Below are 15,432 nucleotides of genomic sequence, written 5' to 3'. Positions count from 1 at the left end.
ACTATTTTGAGCGTTTCCCTGGCTCAGCGCTTTCTTTTTCACATGCTTGCTCTCGGCTGCCCATGCTTTGACGCAAATTTTTTCATGTTTTGTGCGCTTTATTATGCTTTATTGTGCATGCTTTGTTATGCACGCCCCCACTCTTTCACACAGTATGGTGGCTGTTTGCTGAGTCCGTGCCCCTTTCTTTTTTCTCTACAGCACCTCTGAACTGAAAGTCTGTCTCGTCACCACAGCGAACCACCCTGCAGATGGGGCACAAACAGAGCTGGCTGCCTAAAATGGCTTCCTCCCGCTGCTGGTGTTTTAAGTTTACACTGCGTTTTTCTATCTAGCTACGTTCAGAAATTACTTTCTATAGCTCTCTGAACTTACTCCGGTTAACCAAGAGGCAGCCACAAGGCGATGACCCTAACACAGTAGACGTGGTTAATTATTGGTGTGCAGCGTAGCTCGATGGAAGTACCCAACAGCTATTGCATTGATCGACCACTTACATGGAACAGAGCTCTCAAGATTCCTAGTTCCACATGAGAACAGATGGTCCGGTCTGCAGCTTTCTTTGAATTCTGGTACGTAAAGTTCCCATAAATTCATTATACTTTCGGGATTATGCCGTCAAGAAAGCAAAGAAATAGTTTAGCCAAGGTAAACCCCCAAGCATGGACTTGGGATACTGCTTGAGAGCGCTGGTGGAAGTACTACATGTGAACTAATGCATTTTGGAAAGCTGCAATGTTTCCAAGGTCCATGCTTAATGAGCTGCTCCAGTCTAGGTTTTTTCGTTAGAATTCTAAGACTTTAGGTACTATTTTATAATGAAATAAAAGTCCCAGCATTAAAGGAAAAAACGAACTGAAACAGAGCATTACGTATGGATCTGTAAAAGTTGGGCTGGTGTGGGTGCAGGAGCATACCATGCGTCCGCAAACTGGAGTGTAGTGCAAAATCACATATTTTTTTAAAGGATGGTTGCTAGATTGCAATCCATCTGTGCCAACATGATGCCACGTTTCAACTCTAGAGTATTCTTTGACCAAATAAGTGCTTTATGAGGGACGTTCTTTCTTAATTTAATTAAATTACAGTGCACCCATTATTTGTAAGAGCGAATCTCCAGTATTGGGGTGTCTTTTATATATTCACATGCCTGAATCATTCCCCGTCGTCGGAGTGGGAGTCCCACGGTACATAAAAAAGCAATAATATGCCTATAATAACCAACCAGGAAGTAAAGTAGCCCTAAGCTACAGTGCAAAAAACTTCCTCACCTACGACTATCCTAGTGCTTTTGTATAGACCAAATTGCAGCCAATCAGGCGACAGCACACACTAGAATATTCTCCTCAGAGGCTCAGGCTCTCAGATTTTCTACCGCACGTCGTGTGAAGGGAGTCTCCCTGAGCTCTGCTCAGTACTTCACAACTTGGTTGGTTTTTTCCTTCTTGAATATGTAATCTTCTAAATCCCTTTTCAGACCTTGTGAATCTTGTTGAAAGCTTAGGTTGTTTAAGGAAGATCCCCACAAGAAATGTATTTATTGTCTATATCCAGACCATGAGGTAAAGGAGTGTAACCTCTGCAGAACCTTTCCTCAGAAGACCCTCAGAGACAGGGAAGGTCGTCTTCTCCTGTGGCTGCAGAAGATCAAGGACCAGGATAACCCCCTTTCTGAGGTAGGGAGTATAGCCTCGGGGTCTACTGTGTCCTCTAGAAAGAGGAGAGCTGAGCTTGAGATAACTTCTCCTGGTTCAAAGGTGTCGAGAACAGCCCAATCCTCCAGGGATTCTGGCATGCCTTCGGCTTCTACTTCAAAAAAGGCTTCTCCACCTTCTAAAGCTGGACCTGGAACGCCCCCGACAAAGTCTGGGAAGTCTTCATGTTCCAAGAGACTATCTCAAAAAGATTTACCTCAGAAGATGACTTCGTCGACGGCAGCGCCGACGACGGCTTCTCCGTTGACGATTATCATCGGCGACGCATCTTTAACGTCGATTACCTTCTCATTGCCGAAGCCAAAGATGGTAATGTCTTCATCCTCTTGTCCGTCAACGCTGGTCTCCGTATCAGTTCGGCCCATCTCGTCGACGAAGGTTATGCCATCGATCGCCGACGCCCCATCATCGGCGAGAATTCTAAAGGTCCCCTCGACGAGTGCATCGTCGTCGAAGCATACCTCGACAACGCACACCTCGTCGATGAAGGTCAGCCCGTCGACGGCCCCATCGTCGGCGAAAACCACCTAGTCGTCGACAGCCCCATCGTCGACGAAGAACCACCTCGTCGTCAAGAACATCGTCGACGAAGATTGCCTCGTCCCCAAAGACATCGTCGAAAACATCGTCGACGATGAATGTCCCATCGACGAAGTTTACTATCCCGTCGACGGCCACTATCGTTGCACCTTCTCCGTCGACGGCTGTTCCGTCGAACCCTCCTCTCTCATCCTGTAAGGAGCTACAAGTCTGGTCTGCTGCGTCGTCGGCAGTCTCATTACCTTCACCGTCTACGACAGCTTCCTTATTGGAAAGACGGGGTTCCTCCTTGGCGGCTCTTTCCCCGCTGAAGTTGCCAGAACAATTGTTAGACTCTGAGGAGGATGAAGAATCTGATGAGGATGAGAGGTTTCGTGCAGCCAGGAGTCCATCTGAGCTGCTTATAAAGTACCAAGATGAGGTCCAAGAAGAAGAAGAAGAACAACAGTTCCTTGAACCTAAAGGTCGGGCTCCTACCTCTGGGCCTACAGCACAGATGCCGTTAGATTTCCTCAATAATTTACAATATATGCTAAACGACTACTATCGCCGGTTCCCACCATCTGAATCGGGTGAATCACACCTTTCTACGCCTATGCCTCAAGCTTCTACGGCAACTTTTAGACCTCCAAGGCAATCTTCTCCGGTACCAGCTTCAGAGGTACGACCTACAGCCCCTCCTTCGCCAATACCATCTCACCATACACAGGGGGATGTCACTTCTGATGACGACAGAGAAGAAGGAGAGGTGGATGATAAATCAGTGTTGTCGGAGTGGGACGATTATCTAACACAAACCCCTTCTCCAACAGACCCACCTGCTGCGGACTCTCCGCCTGTGGATATTGGAGGATTCCATCTTATAATGGAAAGAGCGACAAAAAGATTTTTAATTTCAATGGAAACTAAACAGGATGACTGTTTCCTGTATGATTTTAAAGATCAGCCACAGAAACAGGTTAAGACAATTCCAATAATTGACTTTATTTGGAAAGAGGGCCTAAAAATAATTTCAACACCAAATTCTCTCCCTGCAGTGTTGCCTCGGGTAGATAAGAAGTATAAGGCACCTCTCACTTCGACAGCATGCCTTATAGGACAGTCGAAGACGGAGTCAGTTGTCACCCAAGCGGCTCAGAGACACGCCAGGAATCCATCTTCGCAAATAACCGCTCCACCGGACAGGGATGGCAGACGTCTGGATTCCATCGGCAAAAAGGATTCGACTATAGCTGCAACTACTGTCCGTGCTGCAAACTCCCTAGCGATATTAGGGAGATATGATAGGCAGATGTGGTCGGACATATCGCCATACATTGAAAAGCTTCCGGACCCGAAAGATCTGAGGCAAAGAAGATATTGCATGAAGGAGAATGTACCTCTGCAGAAATCGGTGATGCTGCAGTAGATGTAGCAGCTACTGGTTTCAGGCAATTGGCGGGTGCTGCAGTGCTGAGAAGGCAAGGTTGGATGAAATCAACATCCTTCCGCCAAGAGGTTCAGTCTAAGATCATAGACATGCCTTATGATGAGGAGTTTCTCTTTGGACAACATGTGGATGAAGCATTACAGACCATAAAGAAGGACACGGAGACAGCAAGATCGCTGGGGAGTCTGCAATTTCGTAAGTCGTCCTTTCGTGGTGCAAGAGGACGTGGCAATTTTTCCAGCAGAGGGGGATACTCTCAACAACGTACGTATCAAACCACTCAAAGTAGTCAGAGGTACCAACCGTACAAGCAACAATCGTACGGTCAGCGAGGAAACAATTATTCTCAAGCAAGAAGGAAGTCTTCCTATCGAGGAAGAGACACCTCCAAAAATAAATGAGACGGACAGCCTGCCACCATCTCTACCCATTCCAAAGCTGAAAATTGGAGGAAAAATATCCAGTTTCTTATCGAATTGGTTAAAAATTACTACAGACAAATGGGACCTGGATGTAGTGGCCAGGGGCCACGCGTTGGAATTTGTCAAATCCCCTCCAAATTCACCTCCAAAGGGTCCACCACCAGCTCATCTCAAGGAGCTGTTCTCCCAAATACACGTAGTGATTCGGAAAGGAGCAATCGAAAAAGTTCCTCAACTTCAAAGAGGAAGAGGGTTTTATTCGAGATTTTTCCTCATACGCAAGAAGTCAGGAGAATGGCGCCCTATCCTCGACCTGCGTGCCCTCAACAAATACCTCAAAAAACTGTCCTTTCGAACGTTAACACTTCGAAAAATTCTCCAGTTTCTATCAGAAGGGGATTACATGGCAACCCTCGACATTCAGGATGCTTTTTTCCATGTGCCCATCCTTGCCAGGCACAGGAAGTTCTTAAGATTCAGAGTGGCTGGCAGGGACTTTCAATTCAAGGTTCTCCCAGCATTCAAATTTTTCTATATTTGGACGACTGCCTTATCAAGGCCAGTTCTGGAACAGCAAAAGCTCATGTTCAAAGGTGCCTCTCACTTTTTCAGTCTCTGGATCTCTCAGTCAACTTCGAGAAATCCCATCTAATTCCGGCTCGAAGAAAGTCTTTCCTGGGAGCCACATTAGACACTCAGTTTACTCAGGCTTTCGTTTCAAAAGAAAGGCAACTCAAGATCTACAATATGGATTCACTTCTACTACAAAAAGAGTGCGTTTCCGTTCGGCTGTTCAAGTCTTGCCTAGGGATGATCTCCTCTTGCATCCCTCTGATTCCCAACTGCCGTCTCAGAATGAGACCCTTACAAGAGGAACTCAGTCTCCAATGGGTGCAAGTTTCAGAGTCATTCATTGCTTATGACTTCACATATGACTTCACTCATGAGATTCTTTGGCATCACTGATGACATCTGAAATAACATCATCATTTTTTTAACTGAATGTACTAACTTTATTTGTGTAAAACCAATTCTCACTTTATTTTTTCTATTTTTCTAGGTCATTTTGTTGTTCAGAACATTGCAGCTCCTAAAGATGGAGATGAAGCAAAAGTAAAAGTAAAGGTTTGTGTTAATACTCACGGCATTTTCACTGTATCTACTGCCTCTGTAGTGGAGCCAATGGAATTGGATGCATCTGAATGCCCTTCGGTTGAAAGTAACATGAATCTACAGAACATGATACACTCTGAAAAGGCAGTTCATGATGTAAGTGTCCTTAAGTAAAAGATAAGTAACCTTGCACTTTTAAGAAATGTGCAGTAGTATAAAATTGTTAATTAATGTTGCCTATTTGAGGAGTTCTTTTATTTTGAAGATGTCTTTTAAAGAAAAAACAAGAGAATTCAGTGTCATGACTTTGTGTGGAACACCATTCTCCAGCAAATGCTGATCCCTGAGCGTATTTTTACTTTGTCTCAGTAGTATGCCCAAGTCAGACTTTGGTTTTTGCAGGGGGAACTTGAATTTCTGCTCTAGTCTTTTTGTGTAATAGGATTACATCATGCTTTAGTTTAAACAGATGGTTTTCATTTTTTTTACGGTTCATCGGGTGAATAAGCCCTTGACATTTAGAGATTCAATACCCGAGTACTTAACACGAGAAGAGATAACACCTTATCACTGGGAATATGGCATGGTCAGCTGAAACTAAAGGGTCCTATAATTTACTGATATAACAACAACGAATAGTGGTGGGTCAAAAAACCAGAAATGACTAACTGTGCAACTGGCAGGCTATGTAAATCAACTATGTTAGTAACCTAACATTACTCAGATCGGGATGGTACTTCATTCATGTTTTGAAGAAAAATACCCATCAGTATTCGACCTGAACCGCCCTTTTCATCATATGGGTGCCTTCATACCACGAAGGAAGATGATCTACACCAGTCATTGGAAAGTTAGACTGGAGCTGGACCCAGTGATGTATATCCAGACTATGGGCGGCAGGAGACTACTGTTAAGCAGTGCAAGTGAAAAGTGTGGGGTAAAAAAGGGTGACAGAGTGCTGTTTAAAATTAGATAGACAGGAGGAAAACAATTTTAATAAACACCTCGCTGCTTCTAAATCAATAAAAAAGTAGTGCGAATCTAGTAGTTTGATAAATAGCTACTAGTATCTTCTAGGTTGGTCGACATGTTTCTGCAGATTAAAGGACCCCAGTGGTGTCCACTGCTTTCTTCAGGACCTATAACGCTACTGCTTAAGAAACAAAACTGTGAAATATGAAGTGAAAAAAATATCACCTGGTTTTTTTTGATAGTCATTCTCCCAGCTGGTTGTTTCATAGCCCAAGCGATCAGAACATCAATTGACAGTTGCACAAGAAGACAAAAACACAGTTAGTACACACTAGATATCCTATTTTTCACATTATTTATTATATCTAGTCTGTCTCAGCTTGGCGATGAATATTTAATTTCGCCCTCATTCTGTCACTTATGTGTCAACAGAAATGATATCATCCTTATCTCGGTGATTCACTTACCGATTTATATAGGAGAGAAAAGCTCCACCTCACCTGGCTACGGCTCAGGTAGTTGAAGCACCGCTCTGAAGGGAAGAAGAAAAACAAATGGACATGTCAGCTACTGCTGACTTCACAAGAGCCCTCTCAATGACTCGGTGTGCGTCGAGAACAACATTGTCTGGTAGTTAAAAATAAAAAGCCCTTGATTATTTGGCAAAGCTAGGGCTAGAAACAACAGCACTCCTCTCATTGTTTATAGACAGAGTACTGCTGTGAAGTCAGCGAGGACCCGATTACTGGTGATATTGTCAGATCCATCGCTACACGTCATTCTATTTTAGTTTTGTTGTCACAGACATTATTGCCTGAAACTTGCTGCAAACACAGAGTATATGTCAAAAGTGTTCGCCGTTTCAATTCGTCTAAACATTTAATATTTAAAAACAGCGCTTTTTAAGGTTTTAGTGCGCTGAAATATAGACGTTTCAGCAAAAGAAGCATAGTATCATAAACACTGTTTTGCAATCTAGTTTAGACTCGCTGATATTGTTATCAGCGCTAATACAGCCTCTAGCACAAGATCGCCGATTTCATTTACCTGCTCTTGGCTTGTTAACAGGTCCGACGATATTCAGACCGGATACCAAGGCGGGGGGTAGCGGTTGTATTCCTTACCTGGCCGTCGGTACTCCAGGCGTCCCTCCGGGCCGATCGGGGAGGTACCGGACGGCCAGGATAGTCGCCTGTTTACTTCCTCACGGCGCGCGGACGTGATGACGTCATCCGCACGCACTATCACGTGGTTACACGAATCATGGGAGTTGTAGTCAAGAATAGACTTACAGCGCGATGTTGTGCAATAAACTTAGACTAACATGACGTACTGGGTTGATGTGGTACACAAATCTTGCTAGAAATGACAATCTGTCAAAGTGCAATGCGAGCCCCAAGGTAGATGATCAATGATCAAAAGATTCAAGTACGTCCCTCATATGTCCAGGGACACCTAAATACCTAACCTCAAGCCCTACCTTACAGTTAGACTGGCAGTGCCTTGATGATGTATATTTATACTCATATCGAATTAAGGTTTACTAAAGGGTCAGATTTTTTACACTGGATTGCTATTCTGCACCTAGAGTGACCATAGGATGTTATGTAATGTCCAAGTATAGTGTCATCAGTATGCCACCTGTAAAGGGCCACCATCCGTGTGGGAACTGTGTGGCATGCCCCCAAACTAAAAAGACCACGACTATTCATATAGGCAGTATACGTCCCTGGGAACAGAGGCGGTTCACAAACTGTAACAGCCAGAATGTGATCTATTTCATAACCTGCCCTTGCAACCTCAGATATGTGGGCATGACCACAAGAAAAATGAAAACACGCATTTCTGAGCATAAAAGCACGATCAGATGCCAGAAGCAATCAACGAAATTGACGAATCACTTTATTGAGGTAGGACATGTCCATAGCGACTTCACATGGACCATAATAGAACAACCCCTGATACCCAGCCATATAACAGATGTCCAAATATTTTTGTTCAGGAAAGAACAGAAATGGATATATACTCTTAATTCTGACAAAGAAGGTTTGAATGATGCCATTCCATGGATGTCTCTATGAGTAAATATGGACTCATTCACCTATCACTGTACCCTCACCTCTGCTGATTGTAGCTCTGGCTCTAATAACAAGAGAGATAATATGTCCACTGCGAGGTATACTGATGACACTATACTTGGACATTACATAACATCCTATGGTCACTCTAGGTGCAGAATAGCAATCCAGTGTAAAAAATCTGACCCTTTAGTAAACCTTAATTCGATATGAGTATAAACAAGGCACTGCCAGTCTAACTGTAAGGTAGGGCTTGAGGTTCGGTATTTAGGTGTCCCTGGACATATGAGGGACGTACTTGAATCTTTTGATCATTGATCATCTACCTTGGGGCTCGCATTGCACTTTGACAGATTGTCATTTCTAGCAAGATTTGTGTACCACATCAACCCAGTACGTCATGTTAGTCTAAGTTTATTGCACGACATCGCGCTGTAAGTCTATTCTTGACTACAACTCCCATGATTCGTGTAACCACGTGATAGTGCGTGCGGATGACGTCATCACGTCCGCGCGCCGTGAGGAAGTAAACAGGCGACTATCCTGGCCGTCCGGTACCTCCCCGATCGGCCCAGAGGGACGCCTGGAGTACCGACGGCCAGGTAAGGAATACAATCGCTACCCCCCGCCTTGGTATCCGGTCTGAATATCGTCGGACCTGTTAACAAGCCAAGAGCAGGTAAATGAAATCGGCGATCTTGTGCTAGAGGCTGTATTAGCGCTGATAACAATATCAGCGAGTCTAAACTAGATTGCAAAACAGTGTTTATGATACTATGCTTCTTTTGCTGAAACGTCTATATTTCAGCGCACTAAAACCTTAAAAAGCGCTGTTTTTAAATATTATATGTTTAGACGAATTGAAACGGCGAACACTTTTGACATATACGCTGTGTTTGCAGCATGTTTCAGGCAACAATGTCTGTGACAACAAAACTAAAATAGAATGACGTGTAGCGATGGATATGACAATATCACCAGTAATCGGGTCCTCGCTGACTTCACAGCAGTACTCTGTCTATAAACAATGAGAGGAGTGCTGTTGTTTCTAGCCCTAGCTTTGCCAAATAACCAAGGGCTTTTTATTTTTAACTACCAGACAATGTTTTTCTCAACGCACACCGAGTCATTGAGAGGGCTCTTGTGAAGTCAGCAGTAGCTGACATGTCCATTTGTTTTTCTTCTTCCCTTCAGAGCGGTGCTTCAACTACCTGAGCCGTAGCCAGGTGAGGTGGAGCTTTTCTCTCCTATATAAATCGGTAAGTGAATCACCGAGATAAGGATGATATCATTTCTGTTGACACATAAGTGACAGAATGAGGGCGAAATGAAATATTCATCGCCAAGCTGAGACAGACTAGATATAATAAATAATGTGAAAAATAGGATATCTAGTGTGTACTAACTGTGTTTTTGTCTTCTTGTGCAACTGTCAATTGATGTTCTGATCGCTTGGGCTATGAAACAACCAGCTGGGAGAATGACTATCAAAAAAAACCAGGTGATATTTTTTTCACTTCATATTTCACAGTTTTGTTTCTTAAGCAGTAGCGTTATAGGTCCTGAAGAAAGCAGTGGACACCACTGGGGTCCTTTAATCACCAGAAACATGTCGACCAACCTAGAAGATACTAGTAGCTATTTATCAAACTACTAGATTCGCACTACTTTTTTATTGATTTAGAAGCAGCGAGGTGTTTATTAAAATTGTTTTCCTCCTGTCTATCTAATTTTAAACAGCACTCTGTCACCCTTTTTTACCCCACACTTTTCACTTGCACTGCTTAACAGTAGTCTCCTGTCGCCCATAGTCTGGATATACATCACTGGGTCCAGCTCCAGTCTAACTTTCCAATGACTGGTGTAGATCATCTTCCTTCGTGGTATGAAGGCACCCATATGATGAAAAGGGCGGTTCAGGTTGAATACTGATGGGTATTTTTCTTCAAAACATGAATGAAGTACCATCCCGATCTGAGTAATGTTAGGTTACTAACATAGTTGATTTACATAGCCTGCCAGTTGCACAGTTAGTCATTTCTGGTTTTTTGACCCACCACTATTCGTTGTTGTTATATCATGTATGTTTAGGGGGTTATAGTGGTGTCTGGTCGGTAAATATTCCCTTGGACCTTCCAATCCCTGTTTTGTTCATGTTCCTATAATTTACTCACATGGAATGTGCGGGGGTTAGTATCAATTCAGAAACGCCACCGTATTCATGCGTTCCTCCTTTGACACCGAACACACATTGCGTTCCTCCAGGAATCCCACCTCACAACGCTGAAACTCAGAAGATGCGGAAAAAATGGAGGGGACGCATTTATTCTACAAATTATTCGGCCTTTGCTTGGGGGGCAGCTATCTGGGTACGACATGGGATCCCATTTGTTGAGCTTGAACGTCGAGTAGACGACCAGGGGAGATATATCTTAGTGAAGGGAACTCTGGATGGCTCCTTGCTGGTCCTGGGTAGCATTTATGCTCCAACTTTTGATCAAGATAAATTCCTATACAGGCTGGGAACGGTTTTGGCGGACTGGGATGGGATCCCTTCGGCTCTTGGAGGGGACTGGAATGCGATACTAGACATAGGATTAGATAGATCGCATCCCCCACTTCAGGCCTCTGTAACGAACAGATTGACCAAGCAATTCACCTCCTGGGTAGACGGCTGGACATTATCTGATGCCCGGTAAAGTCTCCACCACACACATAAGGAAGATTCTTTTTATTCTCCAATACACAACCTCCACACTAGGATCGACCGCTTCCTGTGCTCCAGGGCTATCATCACGGCCATAGGGGATCAGAATACCTAGCTAAGACCTTTTCTGACCGTAGACCCCTGACACTCACGCTTCTCTGGGGTAGGGTGCTGGAGGACGCTCCCTTTCGTTCATTATTATCTACCACTATCTCTAATTACCTGAGAGAGAATTGGAATACTGCCTCCTCGAATTTGATAGAGTGGGACGCCCTAAAGGTAGTGGTCAGGGCATCGACGATAGGACAACTAGTAGGGGCTAGACAGGAGATGCACCAGAAACTTTGCGAAGTAGAGAATAGACTGCAGACACTGGAGAAGGATGCAGCCCTCGACCCAGGGAGGAAAGGAGAGTTGCAAACAGCCCACATTGAACACGCTGAAACGTTAGAGACGCTCAGGGTAATAGACTACAGGGAATACACTCAGCGGAAACACACCGAGGCTGACAGATCCACCTCACTGCTTGCCCGTCTGGTGAAGGATCAACCTGATCCGCCAAACATAACCAGTATCCGTAACTAGATGGGCATCATAGTCAACACGCAAGCGGAAATAAATACCGCATTTCGCGACCATCTCCAAGCGCTCTATACACCCCCAAGCCAATAGACGGTGCAAGGATCGATGAGTTCCTACAAGATCTCCCCTTCCCGACACTGTCGGAAGATACAAAGAAAGATATTGATGGCCCCATTACCCAACATGAGATATGGGCAGCGATTAAGAGCCTAAACGCAATACGACACCTGGCATGGATGGTCTCCCTGTGGAGTTTTACCTAACGTACTCTGAACTTCTAGTGCCGATACTGGAAACTGTCTATAGGGTAGCGTTCGATACTGGCCACCTACCCGACTCCACCATGCAAGCGTTAGTTGCATCCATACCTAAGCCGGGACGAGACGTGCTAGAAATTACCAACTATAGACCACTCTCCTTGCTCTCTACTGAATACAAGATTCTAAGTAAGGCCCTTGCAAACCGTATACAGTCACACCTCTCCACCCTTATTCACCAAGATCAGTGTGGATTTCTTCCAAATCGTAGCACTTCTCTGAACACTCGTAGATTGCACTCGATCATGTCAACTACTTCACGCAAGCTCCCCCCACGCGGGGTGTATAGCGCTTGACCTCAAACAAGCATTTGACTCTCTGTCTTGGGAATTTATGTTTGAGTCTTTGAAAAGATTTGGGTTTCCGGATAATTTCCTAAAGTGGGTCCACTTATTGTATGCATATCCTACGGCCAGGGCTCGCACTGGTCGATATATCTCAGACCGTTATAGGGTATACAGAGGTACGAGACAGGGCTGCCCCTTGTCCCCATTGTTGTTTGTGCTTGCCCTTGAACCCTTGGCCTTATCCCGTCGGAGAACTGCTGGTCGCCTGGGCACCCCTATTGACGGAACGCACCATCTTATATCTATGTACGACATTCTGTTATATCTCCGTGACCTTACAGCAGATCACAATCCGATGCCTGACTTGTTTGACACGTTTGAGCAGTTATCAGGACTAGCGATAAACCCTGTAAAGTCAATCAGTTTTTTCTTCCGAGAGACACCACAACTAACCCACATACGGGTTGGCACACATTGTATGCCGGTTGCCCTTACTACCTTTAAGTACCTGGGTATACAGGTGTATAGGACACCAGAAGATCAGATTGATGGTAACATCCAAAGTGCAATAACGAGACTCCGAAGTAGTGTAGGGTTCTGGACCTCCTTGCCCCTATCAGTGATGGAAAGAATCGCCATTTCAAAAATGGTTATGCTCCCTCGCCTCCTGTATTATTTCGTGAATCTACCAGTGAATCTCCCTCAATCTATTTTTGGTACACTGAATACAATCTTGATCACTCTTATTTGGGGGGGCACGCCGGAGACGGATCAGCCTTCGGAAACTTCAGCTGGGAACGATGGCAGGCGGGCTAGGGGCCCCCGACTTTCGGGGATACTACTACGCTAGTCACCTCCAATGGCTTTCCTATTGGACTGCGGGTAGGAATTTGCATGAGATCGGCTTCACGCCGGAAAGACTTAATCGGGGAGAACTCCATTCTTTATTGTTGCCCAGGACCCGAATTCCTCCAGATTGCACCCCTTGCTAAAAACCGCTTTAATTTGTTGGGAGGAAAGCCCTTTCATACACGTCGGCGATACCACCCTACGCGGCGAACAGCCCTTTATTAGGCATGCCCACGCCGCAGGGTAGACTCACATGAAATAGACTTCAAGGATGGACAGATAGTGGGCTGGAGGAAGTAGATTCCTTTTTTGGGGATGATGCCCTAATGGACCATGAAACTTTTGTGCAGATCACTGGCGCTCCACCACGCTTATACTTGCTACATGCCACGGTGACACAATATATTAGGACCACTTGGACACCACAATGAACTAAACCCACACAGCATGAACTAGTACACCTATTATATTACATGGGACCGGTAATGTCAGATTCAAATTTATTCAAACGATAGTGCTCCGTAGGGCTTATCTCACCCCCAAGAGAATACATCGTATGTTCCCGGACTACCCTCATTGTTGCCCTCGCTACGGGGTGGGTGGGGGGGGGGGGGAAGCAGATTTTATCCACATGATGTGGTCTTGCCCTCGACTACTACTACTGAAAATGCTCCTAATTGATAAGCTGGGTCATGTCTACGAAATACTGATTTGCTTCTGATAAGGGATATACTCAATTGCAAATGGGACGATGATATGATTTATGTGCCCGGCAGATTAGGGACGGGGAAAAATTAAAAGGACTGTCTAATACTTTCATAATTCTGTGATACATCATGTCAATCTTGCAGTCATTAATAAAGTGTATTAAAAAAAAGACATTTAGAGATTCAAATTTTAAGTTACTATCTAATGTGCTATTATTGAAGTTATAGAGGTAGGAGCTTGGCTAGGTGATGTTAGCACATGGATTGTGGATTGTAATTGTGGAAAAGATGGGTAGTCTTGAGAAGAAAAAAAAAATCCACAGTGGCGTAATGAAAGGATGGGGCCCACCCCTCCCCAGCCCACCACTTACCACTTTTGCTGAAGGGGTCCCCTGGAGGTCTGCCCCCCTCCCCACGGGGGATTTTCTTACGTCTCTACTGCAAAACATAATCACTTAAAGTATTGCCTAATATACATACAAATGTTACAGAAAAAAGAATGGGGCATGCACAATTTACTCGGAATGTGTAGATGCGAAGCACAAATGGGTATTTTCAGCACAATGAAAAATTAACATTTCCATATTAACAGAACACTGCTCCTCCAGAGGAAGCATAGGATTGAAGACATTTGTGTCTTGCCATTTGTCCGCTTTCACAGTTCCCACCAGGGTTCAATGGAGAATGGCTATTTCAAAAGCCATTTGACAAGTCTTTATTGTCTCGCACCGCTTGGGCTTCGGGAGCCTTTGTTACTCCCATGATACTCCAACCCTCTGTGAACAATGAATGTGAGGGAGAACACAACAGGTGATGCCCACCCTCGCAGTCTCACAACAAACTATGTATAAATGAAATTCTGCATACAGAAAGAGGATTATATGGTGCAGGCCTATAAGCTCAATGTCTTTGACACTGAAAGAATACATTGTCTAGTTATCAGTAAGTGTAGTGACTACGAGTTTTGGATTCCAGTGAAGCTATAGTAGCAGGGGTTGTTTCATAGGCATGGAGGGACTGCAGGAATGCAGTATTTTTGGTGAGTATGGGAAGGTCAAAAGTCGGTGATCAATCATGAGATCAGTGAGATTTGGGATTTCATTATCAACCGGGATCACCTGTTTGGTTTAAGTGGTGTTGTAAAAGATTAGACTGGAGGGATACTCCTGTTCTGATGGGCGATGGAATGAAGAATGGAAGCTCGTAACGATCCGTGATATCGGATTGAGTGACTGAAGAAAAGATTATGATATTGAAGGACCCGGTTACATAGAATTGGAAGTAGTGAGAGGAGAGTTGTTGGGACCCTGCAGCCCCCTGTATGGGGTCTGGACCATGTGTATGACAGAGTACGGTGGCAAGTGGTGAGTATCAAGGGGCAGAGGGAGCTGCCAGTGGGACACCAAACCAAAGGTGACACGATGTGCTGTGTGTACAAGAAGGCATATATCACCGTATAACACTTTAGAAGATTGTGTAACACTAAAACTCTGTAACATTGTATGAACATTGTATGAATGCGTAAATTTAGAGAGGGCTCGGTAGTTGTTATTAACATGGGTGCAGAGAGAGGCCTCTGTGAGCCCACACAAATATTGAAAAAGGATATAGCTTTAAATGGTGGACTTTGGTGAGGATCAAGTCTTGGATTTGGTAGAGGGCGCAGGTTGAGTTTCCTCTTTCGTCCAGGAACAACTGGAAGTCCCTTGAATCA

The 15,432-nt window shown here is 44.5% G+C and overlaps 1 protein-coding gene across 1 annotated transcript in view; it reads left to right on the top strand.

The window, feature by feature from the left end:
* HSPH1 (heat shock protein family H (Hsp110) member 1) overlaps positions 1 to 15,432 on the top strand; it is a 735,818-nt gene that overhangs the window by 275,518 nt on the left and 444,868 nt on the right. Inside the window, exon 11 of the mRNA XM_078656001.1 lies at positions 5,167 to 5,375. Within this exon, the coding sequence (XP_078512127.1) occupies positions 5,167 to 5,375 (209 nt within the window). The remainder of the gene's footprint in view (positions 1 to 5,166; positions 5,376 to 15,432) is intronic.

Source organism: Lissotriton helveticus, chromosome 8 (assembly GCF_964261635.1).
Source record: "Lissotriton helveticus chromosome 8, aLisHel1.1, whole genome shotgun sequence".
In the NCBI taxonomy this organism is placed as follows: Eukaryota; Metazoa; Chordata; class Amphibia; order Caudata; family Salamandridae; genus Lissotriton; species Lissotriton helveticus.
Note: the sequence above shows the minus strand (reverse complement) of the source record. Positions and strands in the feature narration are given on the sequence as shown.